Source organism: Carettochelys insculpta, chromosome 12 (assembly GCF_033958435.1).
Source record: "Carettochelys insculpta isolate YL-2023 chromosome 12, ASM3395843v1, whole genome shotgun sequence".
Classification (NCBI taxonomy): Eukaryota; Metazoa; Chordata; order Testudines; family Carettochelyidae; genus Carettochelys; species Carettochelys insculpta.
Genome location: NC_134148.1, coordinates 19,616,044 through 19,632,592, shown reverse-complemented (window position 1 = coordinate 19,632,592; position 16,549 = coordinate 19,616,044). Strand labels below are relative to the sequence as shown.

Here is a 16,549-nt window from a genome sequence, read left to right as displayed (position 1 = left end):
GGGGTTGCTAAGCTCTGGTTTAGATAATGGCACTTCTAAAAATTGCAGATAATACCAACCTGGGAAGGTTTACAAGTGCTTTGGAGAACAGGATTAAAATTCAAAATGATCTGGACAAACTGGAGAAATGGTTTGAAGTATGATGAAATTCAAAAAGGACAAATGCAAACCACTCCACCTAGGAAGCAACAATCAATCAGTTGCATATATACAAAATGGCAAATGACAGTCTATGAAGGTGTATTGCAAAAAGGGATTTGCGGTGCAGCAGATCATAAGTTATATACATCAATCAGTGTGACTGCTGCAGCAAAAAAAAAAAAAAAAAACCCACAAAACACCTTTCCGGCTGTATTAGCAGTAAACAAAAAGTAATTCCTCTGCTCTACTCCACACTGATCAGTCCTCAACTGAATAGTGTGTCCTGCTCTGGCAACCACATTTCAGGAAAGACAGGCACAAATTGGAGAAAGTCCAAAGAAGAGGAATAAAAAATAATTAAAGTCTAGAAAACAACCTATGAGAGAAGATTCTAAAAATTATGTTTGTTTAACCTGGAAAACAGAAGACAGGGGGCACGATCACAGATCAGAAAAAGGCACTCTTCCTCATCCAGGAGTGGAAGAGGGCTGCCAGAAAAAGTGATGTGTTCTTCCAATTTAATATCAAAAGAACACATTGTGTGTGTAGATGCTCCGCAGGATTTTTCGAAAGATCCCCACCGTTTTTTTGTATTAAAAAAACAAACAGAACAAACAAAAAAAAAAAACTTGCTAGCCTTAGACATAGCCTTAGTGTTTCTTTCACATGCTCTCACTGTTTTTCTCTGTAGTCCACAGCTCCAGCCCTCCTGCCCAAGGCCCTGCAACTGGTACCAAAACTCAAATTTGGTGTACTCTTACTTCGAAATAGACACTTTTCCTCCTGAAATGAGGTTTACAAAGTTTAAATAAGCCAAACACTGTTTCAGATTTATGTCAAAAAAGTGGATGTGTCATGTAGACACTAGAATAGTTATTTTGAAATAACTTTGCTGTGTAGACCATTATTCATATTTTTAACTAACTTTATATATTAAATATCATATAACTGGAGGGGCACTCACAGCAGTACCTACTCACTATCCCCAGCATTTTTTAACTTAACCTGTCCCAAACCCTTGAAAGTTCCCCTCAAGGATTTAACTCACAACCCTGGGCTTACAAAGCCAATGCTCAGCTATTCCTCAGTGGTTACAGCAGTACTCAGCAACCTTTATCACCCCATAGCATACACTTCAGCACTCATTTCATGTCACACCCAATATATAAAATGCAATCCCAATCCCCTCTCCCAAAGCCAGGCACACCCAGTTCCCTGCTTTAACTCAATCCCCCACCTCTCCTCCAGATCCAGGCACCCCACCCCCCACTCACCCCAACTCGATGCCAGCAACTCACTGCTGCTGCTGCCGCTGCCCCAGGGCTGCCACAGCTGCTGTGATGCACTTCTCCTACCAAGAACTGGAGCACATGCACAATAGCCACAGGTTGGCCACCACTGATTTATTCAATTAATTTTAAACATTTCCCTCCCCCCTCAAAAATTGACAGAGCACTGGCTTAGAGCATTGGCCTCATAAACCCACAGCTGAGAGTTCAATCCTTGAAGGGGTGCAAAGGTTCTGTCTTCAAACTGGCACTCCAAGTGCAGAAAGTGGGGGCTCACAAAACATTAAACACACCTTGCCTATACACAGGATTTACTTGACAACTTCCCAAGGTCACAGATCCCCTGAACCCTGGAAGACAGGCTGCCATCACCCAGATAAAACAAAAAACCCCTTAACCCAGGGAAATACGCCTGGGATAACCCTCCCTCCAGAGAGAGCTCAGCCACAAAAATTAAGTTAGTAGCTGACCTATTGGTCTAAGGCACAGACTCTTCTTAGGACATCGGATCAGATCAATTGCATAAAAGCAGTGATTTATTCACAAAACAAGAGAAAAGAAATAATGGGTTGCAAGCAGAGAAAAATATTTCCCTGGGATTCAGCTTAAAAGTTACAGGGTGAAAATTTGAAGTCAAACAAAAAACAAACAGAAGAAATAACAGCAAACAAAATCAAAGTAGGAAACAAACTGCAGTAGCAAATCCAACCAATTTCAGAATAGCCATAACATGATTGCAGCTAACTATACAGATAGTCCCCAACTTACGAACAGGTTATGGTCCGAACACCTGGTCGTAACTCGATTTGGTTATAAGTCGGAAATACCCTTATACTGTCTTACACTGTCTACTGATGTATGAGCCTCATTCATAGCATCTGATGAAGCGGGTCTCTGCCCACGAAAGCTTATGCTCCAAAATATGTTAGTCTATAAAGGTGCCACAAGACTTCTTGTTGTTCTTATACTGTAATCCCTCAAGCTACGTGAGGGTTGCATTCCACACAACACTTGCATACCTTGAATTTCATGTACCGGGAGGGAGTAGGGTGGGGGGTTAAGCCTGAGGTAGGTTAGGGTGGCAGGGGTGGTGGGAGAGTGTAGTTGAGCTGGGGCTTGCAGGGGATTGGAACCAGGCAGCAGGGGGTTAGGGTGGGAGTGGTGGGTAGGAGGACTGGAGTTGGAGCCAGAGCCCTGTGTGCTGGGGAATGTGAGCTGCAGCTGTGGTGGTTTGGGGCGGGTTGAATTGGGTGAATCAGGGTGGAGGAGTAGAGCCTAATGCACCTGCAGCAGCTGATAGCTGGAGCCCCACAAGCACGCTGGCCACTGAGAGCCCAGCATGTTCTGGGGGCGGGGGGGAGAGGTTAGCTGCGGATGGGGGAGTTGAGCCGGGCAGAGGCAGGATTGAACGGGGATGAACCGGGACAGGAGTGGGTTGAGATGGCAGCATGGATAGAGCCCCTGCGCACATCGGCGGCAGCTACAGCTGGAGTCTGAAGCATGGGGGCAGGGGAGGGGGGTGAGCTGGGGCCACAGGAAGGAGAAGTTGAGCTGGGTGGGGGAGGGTTGAACGGGGTGTGCACCGGGGCAGGGTGGCTGAGTGGAGGGGGTTGGAGCACTGCCAGGAGCTGGAACCCCAGGCACAGGTTGAAGTTGGAGCCCCATGAATGGGGGAGTGAGCTGGGGCCACGGGGGAGGGGAAGGGGTTGAACAGGGGTGCACCAGGGCGGAGTGCTTGAGTGGGGGGACTGTTTGGAGCCCAGGGCGTGTACTGAGCCAGCCGCATGGGGGGGTGTGATCTGGGGCGACACGGGGGTTGGAGGGGAACCCCAGGCATGTGGCTGGAGCCCCCGACTAGGAGAGATGAGGTGGGGCACGTGGGGAGGGGGTGAGCTGGAGGCTGGTTATAAGTACAAATGGGCGTAAATCCATGTGTTCGTGCTTCGGGGACTGCCTATACACTTCCCTTTTACTTACATCTCTATGGCTGACCTAGACAAGGTCAGGATATGTAAGATATTCATTCCAAATTCCTGGAAAACATCTTCTCCCTCCGTCTTTTCTCTGCCTTCCCAGAAGGCAAAAGCCCCATAAAAGTACAACTGTTCTCAGTTCAAAAAAAAAAAAAAGTCATTCCACTCCTATTGTCTCACCTGGGCTCAAGTTACCTCCGGAAGAGATTAACTCCTTCCCTTTCAAGGGTTTGGGGCAGGTTAGCTTAAAAGAGAAAACTAAATTTGGTAAAAAGGCTGTACTTGGTTTGATCAACATATTGAATCCTGACACCAATTCAGGATAATGAACCTTCTGGAGTATATATAATTACAAAGTTCCTTTTTGCTCATTTTAACTATTATCAAATTTGTAGTTTTAATCACTGATTAAAATCACTCTATGTTGATCTCAGACAAATCTTTCTCTAGGCATGCTGGTAGTAGTAAAGCCAAATATTAGATCATTTGAGAGAACTGCCATAATATTATAGCCACTCAAAACTATAACGATAGTCCGTCACGTCAAGACTAATCCATGAAAATATTTCAACAAGCAGATACTGTATATCAAACAATAAATTCCAAAAGTTTTAGTACACAATTACAGAAAGTAGTGACTTAAAAAAAAGCTGTCCTGACACATTTTTCATGATTAATATCCTTATGAAACTGCCTTTTTAAAAAAGTGTCCATTTAAACTTGATTCATCCTTGTCTTTAAGAATAGAAATACTCTACTGTATAATGACCTACCAAACGGTTTTCATCAAATACTTCAAAAAGAAGCCTCTGCTGCTGAGGATTAACCTAGGAAAGAGGAAGAGATTAACAGTTACTACTCAGTCAAGATATTTGGAAAGCTTCAATAGTCATTTTCATTCAGTAGATTTTCTGGAGCTAGACACAGCACAAAAACCTGGCACCAAGAAGAACAATTCTTTATAAAGGAACTTACTAAAACTTCAAATTAATTTACAGTTAAGATACAAGATTAGCATTCTGCATATGCTTTACCTCACTCCACTCCTGTATTAAGCAAATATCAATTCTTCCCATCAGAAGGAAGAAGAAGTAGGGCATCCACAGAGATCGCAAAAAAAGTTACAGACATCTCTTTCTTCTGTAACTGAATTCCCACTGATTGTGCCCCCTCCCATGAGTTGATCTGGTCCCTGAAAATATAGGGACCCTGAAAAGCTTGAAGAATGATATGAGAGGAAAGTTTTTGAAAAAAAAAAATAAAGAGTTTGAGGGGAGGGTCCTGGGCTTTTTCTGTGAACAGACTGTGTTCTCAACTGGCCTGTGATTTCATCTGGTCCCTGAAAATAACACAAGGACAGAGTATATTCTCAAAGTTAGAAGGAGGATGGAAAAGTCTAGGAAGAAAATATCTTTGTCTTGCGTCTTCACTACACAGACATTGCCAACACAGCGGATGGCAGTGAAATCTCATAACGGAAACAGGAATTTCAACTGGCCCTCCACCCTGTTTTTTTTGGGGGGAGGGGGGTGAAGGAGTGAAGAAAGATAGGAAATCGTTAGAAGAGAGTTTTTAGAACAGAAATGTCAAAGCAGCAGGTGTCTGTAATGTACAGCAAGGCTGAGAAAAGCTGTGGTCTCCAGCTGCAGAGCTGGTTGAAATGTTTAAGTAATGACTTAATTCCCCTCCCCCACCCCCCCGAATATCTTAGCAGCCAGAGGAGACTTCCCCCACCCCCCAGCAACAGCAGCCCCCACTGGTCCCTTGCTAGAGGCATGGGGGGTCTCAGTGGGGGGGCCAGCTGAATTAGTCCCCCCCAAAATCTTAGCTGGCAGGGGACTTACCCCCTAGTGGGATCAAGCTCCCAAAAATCTTTTCCTCCCTTGGAGCCCTAACCACGCACAAGCCAGGACATGGTGCTGCCTGGCAGCATGGTCAGCACCGAATGGCAGGCTCGTACTTTATTAGGTTGTGGGTTACCCACGTGATGTGGTTGAGCACAGGAAAGACCCCGACTGTGGGGGAAGGATGGAGATTCATGCACAAATGTAAACAGCTGAGAAGAAGTTTCTTGACCTCTTATGCAAGCACTACCTCCACAACAGCCTTGCTGCCACGTGTTGCAGTGGGGGCAGCAGCTGGCACCAGTTAGCACAGAAACAAAAAATACCAAGTATACAGACAGAACCACGAACTCCGCACCGGGGCTATTTGTAATGGGTAGATGGACTCACAGCAGTAACAGCAAAGAAACAAAAATATTTTTCAGGCTCTCATATAAATGTGAGCCCACAGCCATAGGCTTCCTGGTCCCGATTTGAAACTCGGTGTTCCTGTTACTTAATTCCTGTGCACCTGGAGATCAGTGGGGTCAGAGTGGAGCACTGAGGGGCATTGGGGGTTACATACAGGACACTTCTGGAGGCTAAGAAGTTTGATTTTAAGACATGGCACTTCCACACTGGCCTTTAAATCTAACTTCTGAATTTGAGCTTGATGGTATACCCATCAGGTACTGACACTGAAATATCGATATTAGTGCTTCCTAAATCAAGCTAATGATATTTACAGTGAGGACAGTCACGTAGTAATATTGAGCTAACTGCCTAAGTGTGCTCATCTGAAATACAGAGCTGTACAGGCAAATCTTTCAGAAAAGACCAGAGTAACTCAAGGTTTTCTATAACCTTGCTAAGCCTTTCTGGCATACAAGTGAGTTGTACAGACTGGAAGGATACCACCCCATCCAACAGCATTTGTACTGATACCAGGGTGAAAGTATTCCTGGACGGCAGGCCACTTTTTCTGTTCAAAAACTGCATGTTGACACTTCCATCAAATGTTAGTTCCTACAGTTTTTTTTTTTTTTGAATAGGCGCGCTGTGTATGAAAGCAGACATCCTTATATGGAATAAGATGAAGTGTGAAACATGCTCCATTCCTGTAAAAAGCCATTAGTCTTTCTCAATTTTATCACATTTCTGCTCAAATACTTAAGCACTTTGTTTTAGATTTTAGAAACAACTTGTTAAACAATTAGAGCCTTGCAAACCCGCCAACATAAATGAATACAAATTTTGTATCTGTGCTGGGCTGTACAAATGATTTCTTAAGAACAATGACTTTTCCCATCTCAAATATTCTGTACTGAACTTATTCTATGTAAGCGATCAATCATTTTCTTCAAAACACAACAAAGTAGTATGCAGAACCAGTGCCTGACAGAAACCAGACAAAATTATATTAGAAATTAGGCACAATTTTTAAATGGTGATGAATAGTAACCACTGGAACAAACCATCAGCATCAGTGTTTAAGTCTCTATTTACTTATGTCAGCAAATCAAGAATGGATGCCTTTCTCGATGTTATTGTTCAGTGAAACGAGTTACTGGGCTCAATAGAAAAAAAAAAGTGAAATTTTTTAGCCTATATTATACAGGAGGTCAAACCTGATCTTGGGCTAGGTCTGCACTAGAAGATAAAATCAATTTTATATATGTCAATCAAGTCTATTTCAGCTATGCAATTCTCGCAGCTGATCTAAAAATAGACTTTTACCACTGACCCCACAACAGAAGAGTTTTCTGTTAACTTCCCTTATTCCTCATGACTGCCAGGAGTACCGAGTTGACAGCAGACCCCACGACCGCTCGATTTAACATAGCCCGCCTAGGCGCACTAAATTGAGCCCTGGAAGATCGAATGCCAATGCATTGATCAATAAGTGTTTAAGGTTTGTGTCAAGGTTGATGAGAGCACTGTGGGCTAGGTTCCCACGATGCACTAAGGCAACAGTTGATGTTTGCCAATTGAAGGTGGCAGCAATAGGTCTACTTTGGGAGGAACACATTGGGAGGTAAGGATCGTTAAAATGGAATTTACAAATTCCAGAGTTACAAAAATCAATATAAAGAAATTCAACTTCTCTCATAGTGGAGATGCAGCCTTATATGTGCAATCTTTGTACTTTCTAGAGAGCTATGTATAGTCCATTTGACACTGTCCAGACAGATGGAAAAGCAGGCAGCCCAAAGGATCACTCATTTTTCCCAATGATTCAGAATCTTTGTTAGCATCCACATACTTAGGAAAGAGGGCAAGTAGGATGATGATTCTCAATCAGTTATTACTGATTACTTGTATGGATGTATAAACATAGGTGACTGTCAAGTACAGCAGATCCACTCAGCAGCCAGGAAGGCTCGAGGTCCCCCACCTGCAGCAGTAGGCATGTGAGTTTGTCCCACATCTACAAACTTTGAAAGCATAACCAAAGCCTTCCCAGATCCACTGGAGGGAGTCTGGAACCCCCAAGACTCCCACTTGAGCTGGGTTCTCAAGGCTTCCATGCTCTTGACTCTGTGCAGATAATATTGCCTCAAAGCTGAGAAACTGTAAAGCCTCAAAAGGCAATCTGCACAACAAGTTGTCAGGAAACCATGTAAGCTTCCGATTGAAATGCAAGCAGATCTGAATAAGGGTTCAAACCAGAGATGTTCTGTGAGAACATTCTGCATTCAACAATCTGACATTTTTCCAATTAAACTATTTCATCAGTTTCAATGAAAATTTCTGATCAGTTTTACTGTCAAGTAGGCCAAAACGTTAACATAGGCAACTTGAAGAATCTTATTCGGCACAAGGGTACAAGATTTCACAGAGGAGATTAGAAAGTGTTGAAAGTGCTTCTCTGGATCTCAGGCTATGCATGGTACAATGAAGAATTTTATTTTTGTGTTGGATGTCACAGAAGTTGCCCAAGATAGAGATCTTGTCCTTTAATATTTGTTGATGCTGTAACAGAGAAAAAGTAACCTTACGGCATGCACTACAGGACTATACAACAGCTATGGAAAGAGGTCAACACAAGAATTAAAATTTGTATTTGACTTCAACAGTCAAGCCTCTGCCAAAAGGTATTATCTTGTTTAGCTGCTAGTTGGATTTACTTGGTCCCAAAAAAACTGTTTCCTGAGGGCAGCAATGATAATCAAACTCATGATTTCGCCACAGTGGAAGAGTAGGTTTGTGCCAAGAACAGAATGTGGTATTTGGAACTGAGTAATCAGCCAAAGAAAACAAGAAATTCTGTGGCACCTTATTGACTAACATATTTTGGAGCATAAGCTTTCATGGGCAAAGACCCGCTTCGTCAGATGCATGAGTGGGGGGCATTTCAGAGGAGGATTTAAAGAGGGAGCCCTCTGAACCCCCCCACTTGTGCATCGGACAAAGCAGGTCTTTGCCCACGAAAGCTTATGCCACAGGACTTATTGTTTTTGAAGACGCAGACTAACTCTGCTACCTCTCTGATACTTGTCAACCAAAGAAAGAACAGCCAACTGCTGCGGAGAATAATTACATGAATTTGAAGACAAATTTAATCCTGTTTCTAGACAGTGGATGAAAACAATTCTTGGGATAGTCTCTATCCTTCTTATTCATTTAGATATTTATGTGATTACTATGACTCCCATTCTATCATAGTATACTAGCACAGGACCTTGGATGAGATCATCTAGTTCAGTCCCCTGCACTCAGAGAGACCAAGCATCACTGGATCAGGGGGTGAGCAAACTTTACATCGGGCTCCACTTTTCACCCCCTGAAGTTAGCAGGGGCCACCCCCAACCTGTGGGAGGGCCACAGGAAGGTATGTGGGGATGCTCAGGAAGGGGATGGGAGGTTTGCAAAGGGAATGTTGGGAGGCTCCAGGGTGTGCCCTGAAGAGGGAGGAGTACTCAGGGGGGAGGACTGCAGGAGGCTATGTGGGAAACTAAAGGGGTGCCCCAAACGAGGAGCAGTGGCTTGCGGCGGGGAACATCTCAAAAAGGGATGACCTCAGGGACTCAGCTGTATCACCACCTCCACCTTGTAGCCATTGCCCTTACTGCGCAGCTTGCCATGGAACTTGGTGCTGCTGTAGAGAAGGAAGGGAGGTGGTGACCCTGGGCTGCACCGTGTTGATGAGCAGCGGTGGGCACCAGGCTGAAGGTGGTCCTGCACCCCCTCTTCCCCCCACAGGCAGCAGCACTCGCTCCACACCAGCATCTTGGGGATAGGGTGGGGCCTCGGGTCTGGCAAGACACGGGCTGTGGGGACCAATGGGGCCACCTTACTGAGCTGGAAACTTGCCAGCTGCCCCCACTGCCTGGCTCAGGGCCTCTGCACATTCTAATTGTCCCCACTACCACACTGGGCCATTTCTTTGTCGACACAAGCAGTGGAGTCCACAGGGGATGAAGCAAAGATCTGAGGAAGCCAATCACACTGCATCCACCTTATGAAGTGTTGTGGCCCCTCTGCGGGGCATGCCCCCCCCCCGACTTTGCACACCCTGATCTAGAACATCACTGACGTGTGTCAGGCAGGCAGTATCACTCTTTCTTTGGAGAAATTTAAGACATGCTGTTCTGCTTTCTGATACCTGGATTCTTGCTAACCAACAGCAAAGATGAAAAATCCGATCCATTTTAATAGTCTGTGCAGAAATTAGCTACACTCAGTGTAGTATATGAAGGCAACATTTACAAAGTGGTTTAGAGTCCAATGAGGTAAATAAACCAGCTCCCTATGTAGTGAATATGACTTGTAGTAAAATACTGTAGGTTAAAGCACTGATTTAATTAGAATCAGTAGCCACTTTTGGGAAAAGAGTTAAACATGAGTCCAGGATCTTACTAAGAACCAGCACAGAGTGCATCACTGTGGGTTATCCATTAGTTCCTGTATCTTGCAGTAAACTCACCCACTCAAATCTCCACGAGGAATGCCCTCTTTTGAAACAGACAGAGCTAATACCAGAATTTGCTTAGACTTGTCAGTTTGAAAAGCAGCACATCCCAAACAGAGATTGCTCTTGTTTAAAAAGATTGCTTTTCAAGCCCTTTAAGTAGGAGAAAAAACAAATTGTCATCTACCAACGTACGACAGCAAAAACACTTTTCAGGGGTAAAGGATATATCCAATGTTCCAAGAGAAATGGAATGGAAGACTGATGAAGATTAAATTCCTTGTCTTTCCTTAGTGGAGAAACAAAAATGTTTTCAGAGGATTCCCTGATCTGAAGAAGTTCAAAGAACTCTCTTGCAGAACACATTCATTCAGCAAGCATCCAGTCTGTCAAACTGAACCTCATGTAGGGCTTGTCTACACTAGCTCCCTACTTCAAAGGGAACATAGTAAGTAAGGTGTCGGGAGATTATTAATGAAGTACTGTGCTGCACATGCAGCACTTCATTAAGCTAATTCTCCCCTGTGGCAACTTCAAAGTGTTAAACTTCAAAGTGCCAGCTCGCATGTAGCCGCGGCTAGCCTGCCGGTACCTCGAACTGCCCAAAATTTTGAGGGGTAAAGGGACTTTGACGTTGCCCAGGCACTGCGAAGCACTGGCAGGTTAGCCGCGGCTACACGCAAGCTGGCAATTCAAAGTTTAAACACTTTGAAGTTGCCGCAGGGGAGAATTAGCTTAATGAAGTGCTGCATATGCAGCACAGTACTTCATTAATATTCTCCCAACACCTTATTTACCATGCTCCCTTTGAAGTAGGGAGATAGTGTGGACACAGCCACAGAGTGGTAGAAACTGACCTTGCTTCTAAGAAGGAAATCCAGCAGGTTGAGCTAAATGACTTGAAAATCCACTACTATATCCAGTAAATCACTGCTGTGCATAAAGGCACTAGGTAACGCAGCATGAACTCTACTGGGCCTGTTTACATGTTTGAAAACCTTAGCCTTCCTTGATTTTGACCAACTCCACAAAGTTGTGTCATATGCATATTGTCACCAAACCGTTCTCCCCTTTTCCAAAATAAAAACCAAGTCTTAAAATGAAGCCTTATCACATCGTTAACTTCTTGCCATGATGAAAACTGATATTTTATTCTGATGGTTTTATGTCTTAACCAAGACTGATGCTTAAGTATTACCAGACCTCTTACTCCATGACTATTTAGTTTCTTTAGTTATCTCCTGTAAAAGTTATCAAAACACCTTTTGGAGGTTCAAACAAATATCAGTTGTTCTCCTTTAACACTTCAAACAATACTAAAAAAGCTTAGTGAGGTCAAAATTTTCTTTTGAAGTAGCTGTGATGCTTAGTCCTAGAAGATCATGATCTTGTCCACATTCGACATTGTAGTTATTTAAATCAATGCCATTACACAAAATAGGCTCACTTGTCTCTCAGCTCTCAGGATCATGCCACGAACTTCATTTAAAAAAAAAAAAAAAAAGTACAGGTATTATACTTGCTCCCTTCCCATTCTCTAGTATGGTAGGCTGTTTTAACAATGCTGCACAATTTTGCAAACAGCTAATCCACTTAATTCTTTAATTATTTCAGAAGTCTTGGGTCCTCGTAGAATGATGCTTTTTATTTCATCGATCTGTTCCAGCACATCATCTTTTAATCTCTATAACCACAAGAACAGCTAGGCTCAGTCAGACCCAGGTGTATCTAGCATAGGTGTCCCAAAGGGAATGAACAGATGACATCTCTATCTACCATTCCCACATTTTGACAAACAGAGGTAGGGACTTCATCCCTGCCCATCCTGGTTAATAGTCATTAATGGACCTACCCTCCATGAATTTATCTAGATCTTTTTTGAACCCTGTTTTAGTCTTGGCCTACACAACATCCTCTGTCAGAGAGTTCCTCAAGTTGACCATGCATTGTACAAACTAGTACTTCCTTTTATTTGTTTTAAACCTGCTCCCCAGGCCACTTACCAGAGCAGGGCAAGAGGAACAATTGCACTGAGGCTCGGTGAACCAAAGAGGCCTGGAGCTCAAAGCTATTGCTGCTGTTACTACGGCAGGTGGCGGCCCAGACCCCTTTGAATTGCTGCTGGAGTGCCACTCTGCGCAGCTCAGAGGGCTGGGGTGCAGGCACTGCACCACTGTAGTTAGACAGTGCTAAGGCTAACTAAGGGTGACTGCCTGAAGCTCTGCCCCTGTGAGGGATGAGGAGCCACCTCTCCCCACCACACACATACACCTTCCCCCAGGGGCCTCCCGTGAGTGTTGGCTACACTGCTTCTACTGATTTTAAACTCACTATTCTTCACTCACTTCCTCTACACGCCATGATTTTACAGACCTCCATTTTGTCCGCCCTTAAGCATCTCTTTTCCAAGCTCACAAGTCCCAGTTTTATTAATCTCTCCTCACAAATCAGCCATTCCTTACCCAATCATTTTTGTTGCTCTTTTCTGAGTCTTTTCCAGTTCCAATATATCTTTCCTTTTTAGATAAGGAGATCACTTCTTTGTGCAGTAAACAAAATGCAGGCATACCATAGATTTATATAGAGGCAATAAGATATACTCTGTCTTATTATCTTTCCATTTCTGAATGATTCCAAACAGTTTGTTTTTTGACTGCCGCTGGACACTGAATGGATGTTTTCAGAGAACTACTCCACAGCTCCAAAATCTCTCCTGAATACTAACAGCTAATTTAGTCCCCATCATTTTGCACGTATAGCACGGATTTGGTCTTCCTACATGCATGACTTTGCATTTATCGACATTGAACTTCATCTGTCACTTGGTTGCTCTGTCACCTAGTTCTGTGAAGTCTTTTTGAAGCTCTTCAGAACTGGCTTTGGACTTAACTACCTTGAGCAGTTTTGTGTCATCTGCAAATTTTGCAACCTCTTTGCTTACCCTGCTTTCCAGATCGTTTATGAAGATGTTGAACAGGATTGGTACAGAACTTGGGTGACACCTCTGTTCACCTCTCTCCATTCTGACAGCAGACCATTTACTTCTACCTTTGCTTCTTATTTTGTAACTAGTTACTGATCCAAAAGAGGACCTTCCTTCTTATCCCATGACAGCTTACTTAACCGAAGAGCCTTTAGTGAGTGATGTCAAAGCTTTCTGAAAATCTAAGTCACTGATGGACAACCTGGGCGAGTGAGCGTGCCACGAGTGGCCCTCTCCCTCATTTGCCATAACCAAGACAGTCTCCTGGGTAGTTTTGCTAACTGCGCTTGCATAAAATAGAATTTGTGGGATGTGCACACTGAACTGTAGAAGTGCTTTGACAGGATGCAGAGGGAGTATGACTCTTACAATCAAAGCTGTATGCAATCAGCACACACCTCACTTCAGGTGTGTTTCATTTAAGTAATACTGTTGAAGAAAAAACCTATGCACACAGAAACCAGCAGAATCTGGCAACCTGTGTGTGGGCAACAATACACAAAATATAACGGGTCACACACACAACCCCTCATGGTTCGTATGCGGCCCGTGTTTTGCAGGTCACCCACCACGGAGTTACACTACATCCACTGGATTCCCATTGTCCGCGTACCTCAAAGAATTTTAGTAAATTGGCCAACATGATTTCCATTTACAAAAACCATGTTGACTCTTCCCAACAAATTGTGTTCAACTATACATCTGACAATTCTGTTCTTTACTATAGTTTCAACCAATTTGCCAAGCAGTGAAGTTAGACTTACCAGCCTGTAAATTGCAAGGCTCACCTCACCTCTGGAGCTTTTTTAGAAAATGTTATATTCGCTGACCACTAGTCATTTCATACCTCTGATAGTAAATTAGTGACTCTCCTCAAAACAGTTTCTCAGCAACATACTTATCTTTCTACCTTTTTAATCTTTGGTCCAAGAGGTCCAGCTACTTCCTCAAAAGTTGTCTTGGACCCCCCAATTTCCTTTTTGAGCCCTGCCTCATGAAATGGCATCCTGAAGAGGGGATGGGGAAAAGGCATAGCATGGATCAAGTATCTTTTTCGTATGGTCTACACAGTACCTAATGATTTCTGTTTCTTTGCTTCCTCCCCACTCTCAATACTGAGCAAGCACATCTACCTGCATTTCACCAATTTAACTACAAATCACCACAAATTCAGTAGTTACATACTTTGTATAAATCTGATGTCTGTTATCAAAGTTAATTATTCATGTTTTTCAGTGTCACAATAGTAATACAAAAAACTAACTAATTGACTATAAGCAACTCAAATATTTTGCTTTGAATTGTCTAATTTACTTTGAAATAGACATTTTTAAATTCTGGACAAGCACCCAAGTTAGGAGGGAGTTAAGCAGAAAATTTTAAGATATTGTATGCCCTCTAGGCTGGTATAGTGCACCTAAAAAGATTAAATAAACCTTTAAAGAAAAAAGTAAAACATTAGGTCTATCCTCAGCCAAAAGTAATGCAGCTGCACACCACAGTTACGAAAACTGTCTATTCAGAATACTAAAATTTCTACTTCAATTAAAAATCAGTGCTTAACAACCCACTTCAAATAGATACATCAGAAACAGACTAACTGGTTGTATAGCTATGAGCTTGTTTATCATTCTGTAAATTGCTACCCTACCACAAATAGAATATGCTACAAGACAGTATTTTGAACTACAACACATAAGGTGTCAAAGTACTGTTTTAGTAGTATTAACTGCATTACTAGCGAATATCTCGTATACTGTATTAAATGCTGTAAATTATGTAATAAAACTAATAAAGTCACTTACTCTAAACAAGAACTCTTCATTCCATTTGGGATTCAAGGTCTACAGACAAAGAGACAAAATTTTGATTATACATAGTGTTCTGTACTGTTGTATTGCTTGAAGGATCTGTTGATGTGACAGTCTCAGACATAAATAAGTTCGAACAGTAACAGAGAAGGAGTCGTGTTAGTCTATATAGTATCAAAACAAAAAAGCAGTCACGTAGCACTTCAAAGACTAACAAAATAATTTATTAGGTGAGCTTTCGTGGGACAGACCCACTTCTTCAGACTTCTTAGTCTTAGTCTGAAGAAGTGGGTCTGTCCCACGAAAGCTCACCTAATAAATTATTTTGTTAGTCTTTAAAGTGCTACTTGACTGCTTTTTGTTTTGATAAATAAGTTTTTAAGTTTGGTGGCTCAGGTTCAAGCATTATAGGCCAAAAAAAACAGGCCTGATGCTCTCCTACTGCGCAGTGCAAAAAGGGAGCCAACTCTCACAAATTTGGCTAGATTCTGGCTGGTGCACATGGAAAGGGCGCAGAAAGACTGTCACAACAAGATCCACATCTCTAACTTGAGACGGTGGCAGTTAGGGAATGCACATTAAGTTGGGGAACCGTGACTCCTCTGCATGCTCGCCTCCATATCCAACTGATTTTCTGTTTGTTAGAGACCTTGGGGTTAGTGATCTAAACAACTGCTACTTACCCTTGTATGTGCCCTAGAGGAGCCAACAGCAGCATGGCTCTTCACTGAGCTAAGCTTGAGTTGGAGTAAGGAAGAGAGAGAAAAGGCTAGGATAGGAATGAGTGAAGCGAAGCTGTCTTTCCACTTCAAAGCCTCATTTGCGATGGAACCTCCAAAACGGCCTATTTTTGAGACTACACACCCCTTTTCCATTTCCTGCCATTAAGAAACATACTGAAATCAGGCTTCCAGAGCAATACCACAGTAAAATATAGAACTATGTGCTGTCAATTATAGAATGCTCCTTTATTTGGATACACCCAACTCTTATCCCCGAAGAGATGGGGTGGCAGAGACGGAGTCCTATTTATTCCCATTTTAGCCTTCCAACTGGATTCTTGATAAAATAAGGAAAAAAGAAAGAAGTCTAACCTTTTTAAGAGTTTTTGTTTGAACACTGGTAAAGATTCCATTCACTGGATCATACATTGTCACTTTCACATAAGGATCACTGGAAAACAAAAAAGTGCTGAAGTTAAAAAAAAAATCTCCAAGTGTTGTCAGCATTATTCTTGGTTTTCAAAATGCTTAAGTGAACTAGAATTGTGAAAATTCTTAAAATTTCAAGATCAGAAGGAACCACTTATCACTAGTCTCAACACCTGTACATCAAGACAGAGAACTTAATCAACACACAGCGAAAGCCAGATTATCCGGAATTCAGATAACTGGCACATTCAATTAACTGGCATGTGCTTCACCAGGAGGTGCCCAACTGGGGCCATTGGAGCAGAGCCAGTGGCCATGGGGCCAGGACAACCAGCTACCCCGTCATGGCTACCGACAGTGGTAGGGGGTTGGCTGCTTGGTCAGCATCAGCAGACCTGGTGGACCTGCTCCAAAACCCAGTACATTTGTTATCCAGTTCCACAGAGGTGCTGGATAATAAAGCTTC

General features: G+C 42.9%; 1 protein-coding gene across 1 annotated transcript in view; it reads right to left on the bottom strand.

Moving 5' to 3' along the window:
• NEDD4 (NEDD4 E3 ubiquitin protein ligase) overlaps positions 1-16,549 on the bottom strand; it is a 120,777-nt gene that overhangs the window by 74,450 nt on the left and 29,778 nt on the right. Inside the window, exons 3-5 of the mRNA XM_075006434.1 lie at positions 16,027-16,105; positions 14,927-14,965; positions 4,177-4,230 (exon numbers count right to left, since the gene is read on the bottom strand). Coding sequence (XP_074862535.1) covers positions 4,177-4,230; positions 14,927-14,965; positions 16,027-16,105 — 172 coding nt within the window. The remainder of the gene's footprint in view (positions 1-4,176; positions 4,231-14,926; positions 14,966-16,026; positions 16,106-16,549) is intronic.